Source organism: Epinephelus moara, chromosome 10, assembly GCF_006386435.1.
Source record: "Epinephelus moara isolate mb chromosome 10, YSFRI_EMoa_1.0, whole genome shotgun sequence".
Lineage (NCBI taxonomy): Eukaryota > Metazoa > Chordata > Actinopteri > Perciformes > Serranidae > Epinephelus > Epinephelus moara.
Genome location: NC_065515.1, coordinates 41,134,338 through 41,150,877, shown reverse-complemented (window position 1 = coordinate 41,150,877; position 16,540 = coordinate 41,134,338). Strand labels below are relative to the sequence as shown.

Below are 16,540 nucleotides of genomic sequence, written 5' to 3'. Positions count from 1 at the left end.
CTGACATTATTTCTTCTGTAATAGATAAACTGGCTACATTTAATTGCTTCATCTGACATTTCCCTCACTGTCTTCCTCAAACTCTGTCCCCGCACTCCGAGGTACAAACTATTTCCTGGGGAACAACAAGCTTTCCCCCTAAATCTACTGTGCCATTTTGACTGAAGATCAGGATTTTGTTGGTCACCAGTGCAGTTGCTTTCTGTTGTGAAAATATATCAATACACAAACAATGCACCTGATCACACCGCATTGTAAGTTCTGCAGTGTAGAAGGAATCCGGAGAACCTGGGGAAAACCTGCTGCAGCATGTACCAAGCTGTGGATAAACTTAGTGCCTAGCTGGTGAGTATGGTGGAGCATTCATAATGAATATTGTATTCATAAGGTGGCCAGAAACATGAGTCCAAATGAATGCTAATGTTGCTCCATGTCTGCTGAATGTGCAAATAAGCAGTGTAGTTTGTTAACAACATATTAACCTTTATAGATATTAAATTATTGTAGCATTGACAGCTTGTTGCACTGCCCCCAGTAAATGCAGACTTTGATGTTTGATTAACCCCCAGAGGGAAATTGGTTTACATTGTGGGTACTAAATTTGACATACACAACAAAACATTAACAGAAAAAAAGAAAACAATTAGCAGGCAGTCAAAGACATAGACACCCACAGTAAACAGTACACAGTACAACACGACACAGACCTGCTGCAGCGCTTATAATGTTTTTGTTTCCAATATGACTGCCCTCTGCCTTTTGAATATGTTTAACAGTTGGACTAAATAATGAACTAAGAAATAATTATAAGCTAACATGAAGCTAGATACTTTACTTTTTCTTAAATATAAGATACAAAGCCCTTATTATGACTTACTCCTAATTTCAATCCAGGTCATAATAATGAGGACATATAATCAGAACAAAAGATGGAAAAGCTTCCATGACTTGTTTTTAACAGCATGTGAAAAAGATATGGCACAGATTTTTCTGTGTACTAACATCAGTACAGACTAAAGCTAAAATACTGACCCAAGACATATCATATCATATATCATATTGTCTCAATTAAAAGCCACATCTTAGCTTGTGTGCTGTATGAATGTTGCCGAGTCATTTCAGTTTCAGTGTTCTGGACCAGCCCAATCTCTCAGCTGAGCCAGGGCCACAGACTTGTATAAAAACTGTCCTTGAGCTTCAGACTTAATATCTTTGGCTTCTGCTGCACAGTCTTGAGATATTGAGAGTTACAAGCCTGAGCCAAATCCTGATAAAATATGATCATTGCTGCAGCATCTGCAGTCCACCAACTTTTTAAGATTACCAGCCTGTTTTCAGTCTGTTTTTTCTCCTTCGTGTAAATCTGACAACTGGTAAATGACACTTGTTATTGAAATCTGAATCCATTGTGACTGGTTGATTTAGAAATGTTCTCAGTATGTAAAAATACACAATGCAATTAATGCTGACACAAAAATACTGTACATTGTTATAAATCACAAATATACTGTAATTTGAAGAAACTCACACCATATTCTTTCTATAAAAGCAAAGGGATGTTTGATTTCCCTAGTGGAGAACATTTTGTTTCTGTTACCTATCAATTTCTCCAATGACCACACACTAGTTGTCTGTCTGCTTCTTTCAATCGACTAATGGTCTGAAAAGTCATTGTATAGACTGATATTTAATTTTTATCTGAGAAAAACACTGATGCCTCACCCAAAAACAACCCTAACCTACATTAGAGTTAGGATCAACTCTGGCTGCTGGGACAGCCACTGGATGGACATTTACTTGTCTGCCATGTTATATACATCCATCCATCCATTTTCTAACTGCTTATCCTCTTGAGGTTCGCGGGGGGTGCGAGTCTATCTCAGCTGACATCGGGCGAGAGGCAGGGTACACCCTGGTCAGGTTGCAAGGCTATCGCAGGGCTGACATGTAGAGACAGACAACCATTGACACTCACATTCACACCTATGGGCAATTTAGAGTCACCAATTAATCTATTCCCAACCTGCAAGTCTTTTGACCGTGGGAGGAAGCCGGAGTACCCGGAGAAAACCCACGCTGACACGGGGAGAACATGCAACTTCCGCATAGAAGGAACCCTCTTGCTGTGACAGTGTTAACCACCATGCCCCATGTTATATACAGCATAGTAATAATAAAGAATGTGGGGAAAAAATAGATTAACCTAAGTATCCCAATTTTATTTTCACAATTTTTTAAAAATTGACATTTAATGCCGTAATCAATAATTCAGATGCAGAGGTGCCTCTTCTACTGTGGTAATCTGCAAGTAACGTGATGTCATATCCTTTCCAAGAAAAAGTTGAAGCAAGAAAACAGAATATGGCAGACGGTCCGAGCACACACACCTTCATCTGCTTCAATGGCATCTTGAATTCAGCCAGCCCAGCACAAACTTCCTGCTCGATCAGCAAACTTTCTTTTGCTGCCATTACACAGATAAGACCCAGCTGCTGTGAACCCTGGTGCTGGGGTTTGCATTTGGGAGAGGAGGAGCGGTGTGGTTAGTTAATAGGCTTGGGCAGTATCATGGTATTACAGTATACCAGGGTATTTAGAAATCCCAATGGTATGGTTTTCAATACCGTCAGAAATAGAGATGCTCATCTTTATATTAACCTTATACTGTTGAGGCAGTAATAAGGATGTTTGTCATGTAGCACACATCATGTTCCACATCAGGTCAGTCTGGTGCAACAAGCAGCTGAGCTCACTGCAAGTGGTGGGGAAAACATCACAGGACTATAAAACAGTGTGAGAGAGACAAAGGTGGGTGTGGTGATCAAGGAGCCGTTTGGCCTACAAAACAAAATAGATGACAACAGAGAACTACAAGATGGTCAAATCAAAGCTGGCTTCAGATCGGGGGAGGTGTTTGTCTGACCGTGTGGTCAGGACAACGACAAAGGAAGAGAAGTGGGAACTTTGAGTTGCCTCTTTGGGTGTAGCTCTGTTGACAGCCTATTTGTTAATGAGTGTATGTGAATGTGATTTGTGTGCATAGGGTCTGGATCAATGCAGAGGATGTTTAGTTGCATGCAATATGTTGTCTGTGAACAGCATTAGCAAACTAAACTCTTAGCTTTGGCGAAACCAACTAACCAATAACCTAACTGCAAACAATCACAACAGTAACTCAGTAAACAGCATTAAATCACATTCAACAAGTTAAACAGTCTTGCTTAGCCTGTACAGCTGTGATAAAGCTATGCCCAGTTGTTACATTACCGATCCTTGAATAGACGGAAGAAAGAGTCGCTTTGTGGTGTGCTGCTTTTGTTAGCTGGCAGGCTGGAAAGACCTGTGGTTCCAGAAGCAGTCTTTGTTGTGTCCTTGTTCCAAAACTGGAAGCCAGTCACTCAGGGTCCTTGCAGAGTTAGACGCTGGGGTGCTAACTCAACTTGGCTCTCCTTGTCGCTGGAAAGTTAGCTGCTTACCTTGTGCTTGCACCTCTAACTTCTTTGGATCAAGTCAAGAGAGTCTGTGATCAGAGGTGTGAATTAGAGGTGTTTTACAAGGAGTTAACAAGGCAACTAAGCCAACGCTAGTCTTAGTTCAACGAAAGAGGGAAACTTGGATTCAGAAACTGTGGTAGGGTTGATGGTAGTATGATATTCATAACTGTTGTTGTTTTTTTTTACTTGTTCATAATCACTTTAAAATAAGAATCATTGTGTTGTTGTCACCTTAGAATCAACCGGTTATATCTACAAACAAAGCGGCCCCCACAGCCCCCACAATAAATCAATGTATGGGAAACACTGCAAGCTTGATAAGGAGGGACAGCTAAATGTAGCAGTTTGTTTACTTTAAAAAGTCTAGATTTTTTTTCACTATTGTACAAACATCTTAGTAAATAAGTAAGTGAAGTATATATAATAAAGTACCTTTCACAGAGCAAGGTCACACTGCTTAACTGGATTAAAACTGTTACATAAACACACTAAACATTGATTTATTACCACTTCTCTATGCAGGTGCTGCGGACATTTAAGTCAGAAATACTGATTGACATGAGATGTGCAATGTTTTTGTGATTATGTCTCATGATATACAGCTTCTAGAAGTGAATGATTTCAACTTTTCCCATGGTCTAGTGTTAAAAACGCAATTCACAGTAAAATTTAATCCTAATACTTTTTTTCTATTATTAATTATAGGCAAATAATAATACACATAGCACAGATGACAACATGACATGACAATGTAGTCTCACAAACAAAGAAAACAAAAAAGAAAAAAAAAATAGACTTATACAGAACAAAGTGAATAAAAGAAAATACATTAAAGTTAGTCAGATCACATCAGTAATAAAAAAGATGAAGATGATAGTATTAGTACATAAAAATTACATTTATGTGACAGGTAGAGCGTAAAACAGATAGATATTGAATCTGCACCCAAGTATCAGGATAGTAGTGAATCAGGAGATAAGTATATCGCCCCAGCCTTTGTAGTTATTATTAATATTGTCATCATTTTTGTTTATTTTTTTTGTGTAGCATAAATCAGTATTGTCCGGTACTGTTTGTATGATATGTTTGCGGCATTGACAGGGTTTTGTGTGGATGTGTGTATTTTTTGATGTGTGTGTCCTTTCGGGCACAGAGGGACAGAGCTTTTAGTATTGCTTGTGGAAGGTCTTGTTATCAGTGTGCGAGCAGCTCTGTAACACCTGGCCAATCGATAGTTCCCTCATTGTGTTCAAGGAGGCTTAGTGGTCGATCAATGCAGAGGCTCCACCGCACGCACGCACACACTCACACACACACACACACACACACACACACACACACACACACACACACACACACACACACACACAAAACATGACCTGTATCTTTTACCCTTGCCACCCCTTGGTCTTTATGTACTGCCCTACATGGTGGAGCTGTTGTACAGCACACACAATGACACACTCACACCGTATGTAGCACAAAGAAACATGCAAATATACACACAGAGAATTCAGTGAATGCACATAATTCAAAGTGACCAATAGAGAAGTTAGAGATACCAAAACAAATTGTTTGCTGATGACAAATTAAATAATTGCACATAATTAATACACAATAAAATTGTGTGTATGTATTAGGTGTACCTGCTTCAATGTAATATATCTAACTATTCATAATTAAAGTTTGGAGAATGAAACCATAAAACTATTGTACTTTATTCTGCCCCACTAAGCCAGCTTACATACACATGCACACATGCAGACGGTGATAAATTAAAGGGAAATTCTCTCTAATGAGTGGATAACACAGCAGAAAATAGCCGAAATACTTCCATAGAGGAATGAAGGTAAAATGTCCAAAACATTTACAAAGATCTTTGCTGTCCTTACTGAACTTTATCGAAAACTTATCTTAATTTTCATGTACAGTAGCTATGTTTGTTAAAGAGAGAATCTTCATGCAGATGTGCAGATTCTTTGAGAACTGCCTCAAAGAATCAAAGAGCAGTGCCTTTTTTTGCCAGATCTAACTGTGTAACCATTTGCTATAAGTACTCAGTTCCTTGATGTTATTTCCCCTGACTGAACTTGGAGAATCTGTCTCAAGGAGCACTGAAGTTGTTCTGGAGGGTCATGGTTGACAACTTTAACTTCCCTTAATTTGTCACCCATCTGTATGTATTGTGTTGATGGATCATTTGGAATCACTCTCAAAGATGTTGTATATAATTACAGTCTTTGCACAAGCATGCTGGTAACATTTATGTGAGAGTGTGTATCAATGTGGGTTAACTCTTACACTGCTATTCTGCTTTCTACCTATTAGATTTAGTATCAGGCTTCACACAGATTAGGTTTAGAGTTTGCAGTAATGCTTGGTATGGTTTTTACTTGTTGGCATTGGATAGTATGTGTTATTGACCAATAGTAATGTGTGGACATGAGCTCAGCAGTCCTGTTGTCTCCCAGAAAATAAGTAAGTAGTGCACTGTCACACCCCATACTGATGGTCAATTTTAGGTGTTACACTAGAGATATAAAAGAGGTCTGGGAGGGCAATAAAGCAGCACAGATGCACATAAATGGGGCTTTTCAATTGGCACTTTTGGCCATGCTGAGTCAAACCATTCTCTGTGGATCTGCATTATTATTACTAGTTTAACCACACCAAGTTGTGCTGAGCTGTGCCCGAGATGGACCCTCTCCAGGGTATGGCCACCAGTGTACCCACCTGTCTCCCCCTAAAACAAGTGTGCATTATGAGACTCAACTCATGTCTGTGCACGAGACCAGGGAGAACAACATTTTTCTGTTAGGGATGCACTGATTTATCGGCTGAGAATCGTTATCAGCCAATATTCACCATATTAACTGCCATCAACCTATCAGAAAATAAGAAGACGTTCACTGATGGCAGTGGCCAATGTTTTTTTGCTGCGTCACATTGGTTTTGCACAGGCTAAAAAAGCTTGGGACTTGAATTAATGGACAGGTACAAGAAGAAAACAATAACTGTTTGGTAGATGGGCTTTGTGATCTCAGTGTTGTGTGACAAGATGTCTAGCAGCAACCAGCATCCCGACGTCCAGAGGACATTAGAAAATGTGTTTAGGACAAACCAAAATCTTCCTTGGGACACTGCTGTGATGAAAGGATGCAGTAAGCTCACTACTGATGTGTCAGAGGATGCACCCTATTGTTATCACTATCACCTATCACTCAAGACAAGCCATCATCAGTTAAAGACGCACTTTCAGGCAGGTAGCCCTGTTGTAATGGAGATTCTTGAGAGCCAGAGAGTTCAAGAGAGTCAGAGTTTCTATCCAAATGAGCAAAAATTAAGCGCTTAATCCCTGATGATTTTACTTACATTAAAATATAGTTCATATCTTGAGTTTGAATCATCTCATAGCTTCCCTGACATCACACATTCTCTGTTCTTTGTTTTGGAAAGTTATTCTTGTTTTAAAATGTGGCTCAGACTGCTGAATACAAGAGGACTGGCCTGCATGAAACTTCCTAAATTTGTTGGTATTTCCTTTTAAGATTTAAAAGCGAGGAGATTTGAAAGTGTGGGTGTAACTCAGCTCTCCAAAATAACACTTAGCTGTCTGGAGAATCTGCTAATGGATTTGCACTCTCAACAACCAACTGTTGAGAGATTACTGAGGCTTAAAGTTATAAGGAACGGAACAGATGTTGAGCTACAAAAACCTTGTCTTGTCATTCACTTTGGATTGAAGCCTACTGTAAAAACACTCATTTTGTTAAGCAACATCCAGCATCTTTGTGAAGGCACAACATTTTCCAAACAGATTTCTGGCTTGATATAAGTGTGTGATGCTCAAAGCACATATGAAATGTATACAACCAAAGCATTTGCTTTAAGTAGCCCCCAAAGGCAACTTGTTTTGAGGAAATCTGAAGTAGAGAAGTTGTTGAGGATCAAGGGAACTGCGCTGCAAACAAAAAATGATTTTAAAATTAAATCTCTTAGCTGTTCATAGCCTCGGGTGTTATGATGAGGCAACATCCTAATGTTTAATACAACAGAGGAGTGCTTGTTTAACTTTTGACTTTATTGTTAGAGATGACAAGTAACCAGAACAAAAGATGATCTAACAACCTCTCTTTTCTCCTTTTTTCTTTCTCTTCTCTTCTTCTTTCCCCAGCATTTCTATTGGAATTAGTTATGTCTTAGCTGGCAGTGAGGCCTACGCTGCTATTCTTAATGTCAGGTAAGTCTTCCACATACATACAGAATCTTTAGAAAATGAAAGACATTGTCCAAACTGAGACATATAACTGCAATTAAACTGACACTTCTCTTCCTTATAATCCTAAGTAACTTGAGGTTACATAGGTTTGAATTTAGTAGCAATTTATTGAGGTCTGTGGCTCGGAGGGGTTGAGCAGATTGTCCACTATTTGGAAGATCGGCGGTTTGATCTCCAGTCTGTATGTCGAATTGTCCTTGGGCAATATACTTGCTCCTGATGGCTGTGCCATTGGTGTGCAAATGTGTGTGTGAATGATTAGATCACAAATTAGGTTAGATCCTGATGAGCAGACTGGCACCTTGCATGGCAGCCTGTGCCATCTATGAATGTGTATGTGCATGGGTGAATGTGGCATGTAGTGCAAAGAGCTTTGTGGGGTCGGAAGACTAGAAAGGCGCCGTCCAAATGCAAGTCTGAATCCAATATCAAATTTGCTCTTTTTGTCTGAATCCTTTCAAATCTTAACCTTTTAAAACAGACCACCCATGGACGGCTGCTGGAGATCATTGTCTGCATAATTCTGTTTCAAGTAGCTCTAAAATAAAAACCATAAAAGATAGAGCATTCATTGATTTTGAGCAGAAATGTATGGCTTCTGTCCTGTCAACATGTCATTGCCTTATATTACCTTATCTTACCGTGCAGTGCAAACATAGTATTTTACCATAATTATGCCAGCATTTCCTTGTAATAGTAGCAGGAGATTGTTGTTTGCATAATCCTGTGTATATGGATCTAAAATGGCAATGAACTATAATATTAACACGAGTTACAGTCTTCCATCAGGAATATTTGCCATTCAAACCTCAAAAAGTCCTTCCTGGGAATCTGCTTATGTTATGTGGTCTGGCAGATGCGTCTGGTTACAGAAATGCCACTGACAACCTTGAGGTCATTTCAGCTTTTCAAGTCAAGAATTATGAAGGCTTTAATCATCAGGCCACTCAATGTTTTTATCCTTTTATTCATGTTTTACTCACCTCAAGTTTGCTCGCTTTTTGTGTGTGAGTGGTGTGTTTCAAGCTATTTTGTCATTAGTATTATTTCTGTTTTCCTGTATGCCAATAACATAGGTCCTGAGTCCAGGGTGAGTGTAATTGTAACACCCACAGTGTAATACCCACTGCATATTCCACATGCAGTGTGGTGAAAGGAGCTTAGATTGTCTCCTTTGTAACACATGAGTCATGTTCATTCTGAGTTATGTTTTCCTCCTACATCTAAATCAGTGAAATTCTTTTTAGGGTTAGCAGCTCTTAAGAGTGTGTGACTCATTGAGTCATTCAAACAAAGAATTAGCAAAACACTTCACTCAGCAGTGAAAAACATAATTGAAAAAAATAAATAATGTGCAGAGAAACTCTTAACATCTTGCAGCTTTTCAGACTGTCGTATGGAGGAAAGAGTGATTATTAACAAGAACCTTCTCCCACACCAGTCTGACCCTCCATCAATTCCACTTTCATTTCTCACGAAATGAAAAAGTTGAAAGTGAATTGTCAGTTCAGGGAAGTGTTGCTTAAGGCTTCACGATCTCACAATAAAATCTTTTTAGTGAAAAACCTGATGCAATCCTGAGAGATGATAGCTGCCCACTGGAGTGGGAGGCTCTGAAAGCATTGCATGAACTTACAGCATTCATTTTAATTAGAGCAAACAAACACACACAGTAGAGATGTTTCCGCAGGCAAAAATATTCCATTTTCTGATGATAAGGATTTATGTATTATTTTTAAGTTCTGTTGGATGACCCTAGACTGAAATTTGAATCTCTACTAATGAATACAAAATAATTAGCTGGAAGCCTTCTTATCTGTCACTCACTTCACTTTACTCTGTGGCCACTACTTTCAAGTGAGTAAACTGGCCTAATTGATGCCATGAGTATTATGAGTGTTTGTAAATGCCCTCATGTTTCTCTGAAAATAAATTAAATTATTGTGTTTTTTCAGATTATTTTTCAGAAGTTCTCTATCGTATGGAGATTATCTCAGTAGTTATATAATAACAATGGGAATTATCCCCATCTGGGGAAATCGACGTGGAAAATGAATTATCTTTAAGACACACCACTTTACGTGGCCGGCATGCGCCAGGCTATAAATGCCCCACCTTGCATTTACACCCACTGATTCATTGATTTCCACCTGTCGGAGTTGAAGTGAGAGCAGAAAGAAAAGGGAGAGGAGTTAAGCGTTTTGTCCACTTACCTTCGTTTATGTTGGAGAGCTGGCCTTTACGGGCCTTTACAGCTAGACGCTGTTTCTTCTTCTTGACAATAAGGAGTGAAACAGCTGAGAGGGGTGCCATATTGGTGTATTGCAGCTGTCTGTTTACGCACGGTGGAAGCCTAGCAGCTCGCTCGAGCCTGACTCAGTCAGGGGGCAGCGTCCCTCTAGGACCTTACTCACTGACAGGTGGACCGCAGTTCAAGTCCGGACTCAGATGCCGTCCTGTATGGACCCAGACCTATAACCAGTAAATTATTAAGGGATTAAAAATTTTGACGGGATGCTTCTGTTTTAACTTTTAACTTTTCTAGTCTTTACAGCACCGGTTTAGCTGATCAGGAAAAGCACAGACCAATTGCATGTGAGTTAAGCCATCCCACGTGATGCCATCCAGCCAATCACATCTCTGCATTCCAGGCGATTAACATTGCGACTGTATACAGTTAGATGAGAGAGGTGAGAGGCAAGTGACAAGCGGAAAGACAATAGAAAAATAGAAAGTTAGAAATATAGAAGGATAGAAATATGGAAAAAGAAAGAAAGCAATACAGGGAGAGAAGATGGAGAGGAAGAGGCGAGTGAGCAAGGGACAGAGAGAAACAGAGGAAGAGGCGAGTGAGCGAGAGACAGGCAGAGAAACAGGAAGCTTTCCCAGGTCTGTGGAAAGTAGCCCTGTACATCTTGTTTGGCTCCACATACAGCTGCGAGACAGCTTTCTCCACAATTAACATAATAAAAACTAAATATCGTATGCACCTGCACATGTGTATGAGATGTAAAACCCTGGCAGGACAAGCTCGTTATTTGATTTGACAGTCAGATGTGAATTACATGCAGACGTTGATACAACTGCTAAGCTACTTCAGTATATATCACACTAAATAATAGAGCGAGTTAGACATTATGATGTTACGGACCTCTGCTTTAGGAAATTTCCTCTAACTGGACCTCTTTGAATTTTAGTTAAAGGAGAACTATTATGCTTTTCCTCTTTTCTGACCTATAAATGTTGTTACAATGTTGCATACTTGTGTTAAACGATGCCAACGCGTCAAATAATGAGGTTCGTGCATTTGGAAGTGAGCCCTGCAAGCTGTTTTGGATGGCTCTGCACGCTGTGTTTTACGGTCTTTATTTAAACAGTGTAGTCCGTGTGACGTTAATGCGTGCCGGACTTACTTATATGGGCATGCCCAGGCATGCCGGCAGCGCTCAGCAGCCCTTCGGAAGTCCTCGGGAGTGTGACCAATCACAGCGGAGTGGGCTCGGCGGGAGGCGAGGGCTGGGGGGTGGAGTAAATTACACAGACTGTTTTCGCAGGATGCAGGAAATACAAGGAAGCAGCGCGGAGAGAGGCACAGCGTCCTGAGGATCTACAAAGCTTTGTGTGCAGGTAATCGTGTGTAGCTGCTCTACAGGAGTCCAGAAATCAAATACAAAGGCCCGAAAATGAGTATAATAGGTACTCTTTTAGGACACCTCGAGGGAATTTCTTCACACAAACATTCACTTGGACTCAATGATGAACTGATTAGATTTTGGTGCTCAAAGGTCAAGGTCACTGTGACCTTAACTATCTCATTCTTGTAATTCTTGCGGTATATCAAGAAGGCCTTAAGGGAGTTTTCTTAACTTTCGCACAAACGTCCACAAGGATCCAAGAATGAAGTGGTTAGAATTTGGGGGTCAAAGGTCACCGGGACCTCAGAAAACATGTTTTTGTTCATAACTCAAGAATTTATATGCTAATTTTGACAAAATCCACACAGTCTAATAGGAATATAAAAATGAAGTGATGACATTTTATATCCAAAAGGTGAAAAATGAACTTCACTGTGACATCATAATGTTCTGCAAAAACACGTTTCTGGCCACAACTAAGCGTCATATCTCAAGAACAGAAGGCGAGAAATTTAGTCAGATGCTGAATTGGTGATACTAATCTTGGGTGTCCACCTTGAAACCTGATTGTATAGATCTCCTGTGCTGCTGGGAGAAGATGTGTGTGAAGGATCCACTTTTTTTAATTTTTATTTTTTTATTTTTTTTTATTTTACAGACATGGATGTAAACTGTAACTTTGCAACCTGGCTAGTGTGCGGAGGCATACAACTGCGGAGATGTAATTCTAGTGTCACAGATAATCTGTCTCATTTACTTCTTCCAGAATATAGTGACAGTTTCAGTAAATACTGTATGACAAAATTGATTTTTATAAAAGTTACAGACTGTAGCTTTAAAGGCAGCTAATTTTGATTGTTAAGTTATTGGTAAGGAAATACTTTTTCAATCCATAAAGTGTAATTCATAATTGATAACATTTTCACCTAACTTCTTCAACACTGGTGATATTTTTATTTATTTCTTGAAATGACAGTAGAGTACAAGTTTAAGTATCTTCTATCACACAGTGGGACTGCATGACAAATGTAATTCTACACACTATATCCTTTAGCCTATATAATTTCAAAACCTTTATCATATGTGGGAAATAGATTGTCCACACCAGAACAATTTAAATGACTCGTGTTTAACAGCTGACTCTTGTTTTAGGATGAATTCAAGTTGCCATGAACTGTCTGCCCCAACTCTGGTGTCTTATAATGAATGAAGATGATCCCCATCCCCTCAAGTCATTAGAACAATATAAAGGATAATGCTGTGTATAACGAAAAGAAGCTAAATGTTACTGTTTGTAAACTAAAGTTATTCAAACTGAGTAGTATGATATCATACTGGTGTTGTTGCCTAACTCCTACAGCACTCTCAAGTTCCTGAATCTAGAATCAATGCAGCACTGTTAGCCGTCGAGCCGTCAAGTGATCGTTGTCTCTCCCACACCTCCTCTCCCAAGCCTATAATTACCTTTATCAGTTAAGAGGACTAATTTATTTTGTCATGCCCCAGTAAATACTTAACGCAAATAATATTATTCAAACTCTGCGGGTCGCCTGGGTGCTTCATTATCAGCCTGCTCAGTGCCAGGGGAGATGCTGTGATGCGTTGTGGGAGTGGGAAGGCAGGGTTACTGGAGTGAAAAAACCTTGGGCAGCCTCCTTTGGATAAACCACCTTATTCCCCCTCCCTAAGGGCAGCAATCAATAGGTTACTACAGGTCTCTGCACAAAAAGTCTCCTCTCAGTCCCACTGCTGGAGGATAGTGGGTGTCTTGGAAACAAACCCCTCGGAGCTCTACAAGGTTTAAAGCATTACTGAGATTCAATTTCAACCTGGGGACCAGATTATTGTCTCTTAATATTCCTTCAGCAGAGTTTGGGGTTTAAAAAGTGCTCATTTTCTATCAAGCTTAGAATATTAGAGAATTAGAGTACTATCTAAAACTATTAAGAAGTTTAATCTCATGTGTTTAATTAAAATGAATACAAGCTTACCCTTGTCTCTGCAGCTGGTGAAGTTAAATCTTATAATCTTACACCTGATAATAATTATCATAGTTGACCATATTTTTGTTTATTTTATTGCTTATTTTGATTGTTTCAACTTATATACAAACTAGAAAAGCACTTGGAGAGCGGAGACCTCCGCCAAGCAGCTCGGATTTCCCGCCATTTTATTATTTTATCCACTTCGCTTCAACCGATCACCACCAAAATGTTGTCATCTGTTCCTTGTCCCATTATCAACCTTTCCTGAAAATTTCATCAAAATCCATTCAGAACTTTTTGAGTTATTTTGCAGACAAACAAACAGACAAACAGACCAACAGACCAGCGCTGGCAAAAACATAACCTCCTTGGCGGAGGTAATAACCATTTGTAACAGTTATTACTCCTGATAATCAGTTTGACATAATAATGAATAATAATAATCAATTATGTATTAAACTGTTGAGGCAATAACACACAACATTTTGTGTATAACAGAACATTTTGTAAATTATTACATTATAATTTAAGTGGCATTCAGATGTTAAGCTCAAATTACCTCTTTGCAGTTGTTTGTCTTTGCAAAGGCATCAAGTAGCACTTACAGTTTTTTCATGTCAGTAAAAACATGTATGCTTCACAGATGTAATTAGTGTAAGAATTCCTGAGTTAAGGCCAAAAACATGTTTGTAAGGTCACAGTGACTTTGACCTTTGACCTTCAACCATCAAATTCTAATTAGTTCATCCTTGAGTCCAAGTGGACCTTTGTGCCAAATTTGAGGAAATTCCCTCAAGGTCCTCTGAAGATATTATCTTTATGAAATGAGATAGATGCAAGGTCACAGTGACCTTGATCTTTGACCACCAACATCTAATCAATTCATCGTTGAGTCCAAGTGGACATTTGTGCCAAATTTGAACAAAATTCTCTCAGGATGTTCTTGAGATATTGCATTCACTAGATGAGACAGATGGGGTCACAGTAACCTGGACCTTTGACCTGTGGCCACCAAAATGGGATCAGTTCATTATTAAGTCCAAGTTGACATTGGCCAAATTTGAAGAAATTTCATTTCTTGAGATATCACGTTCAGGAGAATGGGATGATGGACAGATGGATGGAGAGACAGACGGACAGACAACCCAAAAACATAAAAATGCCTCCAACCACGGCTATCTGTGGTGCCGAGGCATAAAAACTATAACAATGTAACTTACTATAATTAATAAGCCAATAAGAATAAATACATTACTTTTCAATCAAACTAAAATTTGCCAATGTATATTTACACACCAGTAAAGGCTTTATCATGGATTCCAAAAGAAAATATTCAAACATATTCATTATATTCATTGGAAGACAGCTTACAAAGAGAAGGCACACAATATGTGGCTTCATGTGTTTGCCCAAATTCTTCAAGTGGAATTGTCTTTATAATTGTTCAAGGAAAACAGTCAGAAATATTCAGCTATTTTTATTGTATCTGCAGGACTGAATATCAACATGGGCAGAGTTTACTGGCGCTATCCTGCTGAAAACAGCAAACATAGGGTTTGTCATGCACCGCACTCAGTACCACCACAACGTGCACGCTGCAGAGCATAAATAAGAGAAGGAGCAGGTTTGCAGTGTCCTGTTTTTGGGATTTTTATGTCTACCTGGATGCTTTGTCCTTTATACCAAGTTTATGGGCAAAGATTACAGAACCATATATTATGAAAGTGTGAAAATGACCATAGTCAGATGTGCAATATACACCTACACATATCATGCATTTCATATCATACTATATACAAGCAAAAGCACATGCACATCCACACATTGGTAGATAATTTGCGGTATAATAAGATATTTTTTCACTGCTTTATATGGACCCTGCACAATATGCCCTCTTTGCACTCTGAGCCTTGATTCATGAATTCAGGCCACTTGAAATTCTACTACAATAGGTTAGGAGAGGAAACAGCCAAGAGTCAGTACTGAATAGAAACACGTAATGTAATTCAAACTCATTTAAAACAAGTGCTAATCCAGCATGTGGCCTCCGAACCTGCGGTTTGCTCATTGTAGGAATAAGTACACAGATTCAGTACAAGCAGCAACATCAAGATGTAAAACTTGCCTTTTGAACGTAGTGGAGTAGAAGTATGAAGCATCTAATGAAAAAAAATCAAGTGAAGTGCATGTACTTCAAAATTGTTCTGAAGTATGGGACTTGAATAAATGCACTGACTCTGTGACTGAATCTCTGGTGAATTGTTGTTTTTATGTGCAAATAAATTATTAGCCTTTGGCAGTATCTATTTTTTCATGTCTTTATGAAATTTGTCAGTGTATATGGTATATGACTTTATTTCTGTGTGACACTACCTACTGCAACTTTGCATTTCCTAGGATAGCAAAGGCATGAGATGCCCTACTTTGCCTTACTCTTACACGGACATTTTGAGTCCTAACCAATCTCAGTCCTCTTGTCTAAACATAACCAATCCAACCAATGAAGTCAGTGAGCACTAGGCAAAGTGAGGGAGAGTCGGCCGTGTCAGGCCTTTGCTAAAACAGGAAATGCAGATTTTTCTACCTTACCCTTGCCTGCACACACCCACACCAGCAAGCAAGTTTGTTACATTCCAAACGCTCTCTTGGTTTTTCAGTCTAATAAATAATATAAACTCACAAAATGTCAAGAACGGTAGTATTCTTACACTTATTTTCTTCATGAAACAGAGAAATACAACCGTACACCTTGTGAATTCAAGTTTCTCTCTTTCATCAAACTAAAACTAGCATTAGCTTAATTAGCCTTGTTAACTCATTGTAAAACACACTTCATAAAAATTTGACAGAAGGAAAATACACCTCACCAAAACCATCTTAATCTTGATAGTTAGTCAGTCCACTGTTCCAACAATCAACAATTCTGCTTTGCTTAAAATAAACCCTTAATTCACAGAGTAGGATCAGAAAATATGCCCTTTTTCCATGCAGTCACTCTCTGGTGTCACTGGCCAACGTTACAGTCCTGTAACGTTATCCCCACCACTGACTGGCGGCCATGTTTCTCAGCTAAGCTGCCTGTTCCATGAGTAGAGATTGACCTCTGGTGGCACATGATGTGCACTACATGCATTACATCCTCAATAC

The 16,540-nt window shown here is 39.1% G+C and overlaps 1 protein-coding gene across 1 annotated transcript in view; it reads left to right on the top strand.

The window, feature by feature from the left end:
- LOC126396968 (uncharacterized) overlaps nucleotides 1-16,540 on the top strand; it is a 105,661-nt gene that overhangs the window by 39,273 nt on the left and 49,848 nt on the right. Inside the window, exon 7 of the mRNA XM_050055378.1 lies at nucleotides 7,669-7,734. Coding sequence (XP_049911335.1) covers nucleotides 7,669-7,734 — 66 coding nt within the window. The remainder of the gene's footprint in view (nucleotides 1-7,668; nucleotides 7,735-16,540) is intronic.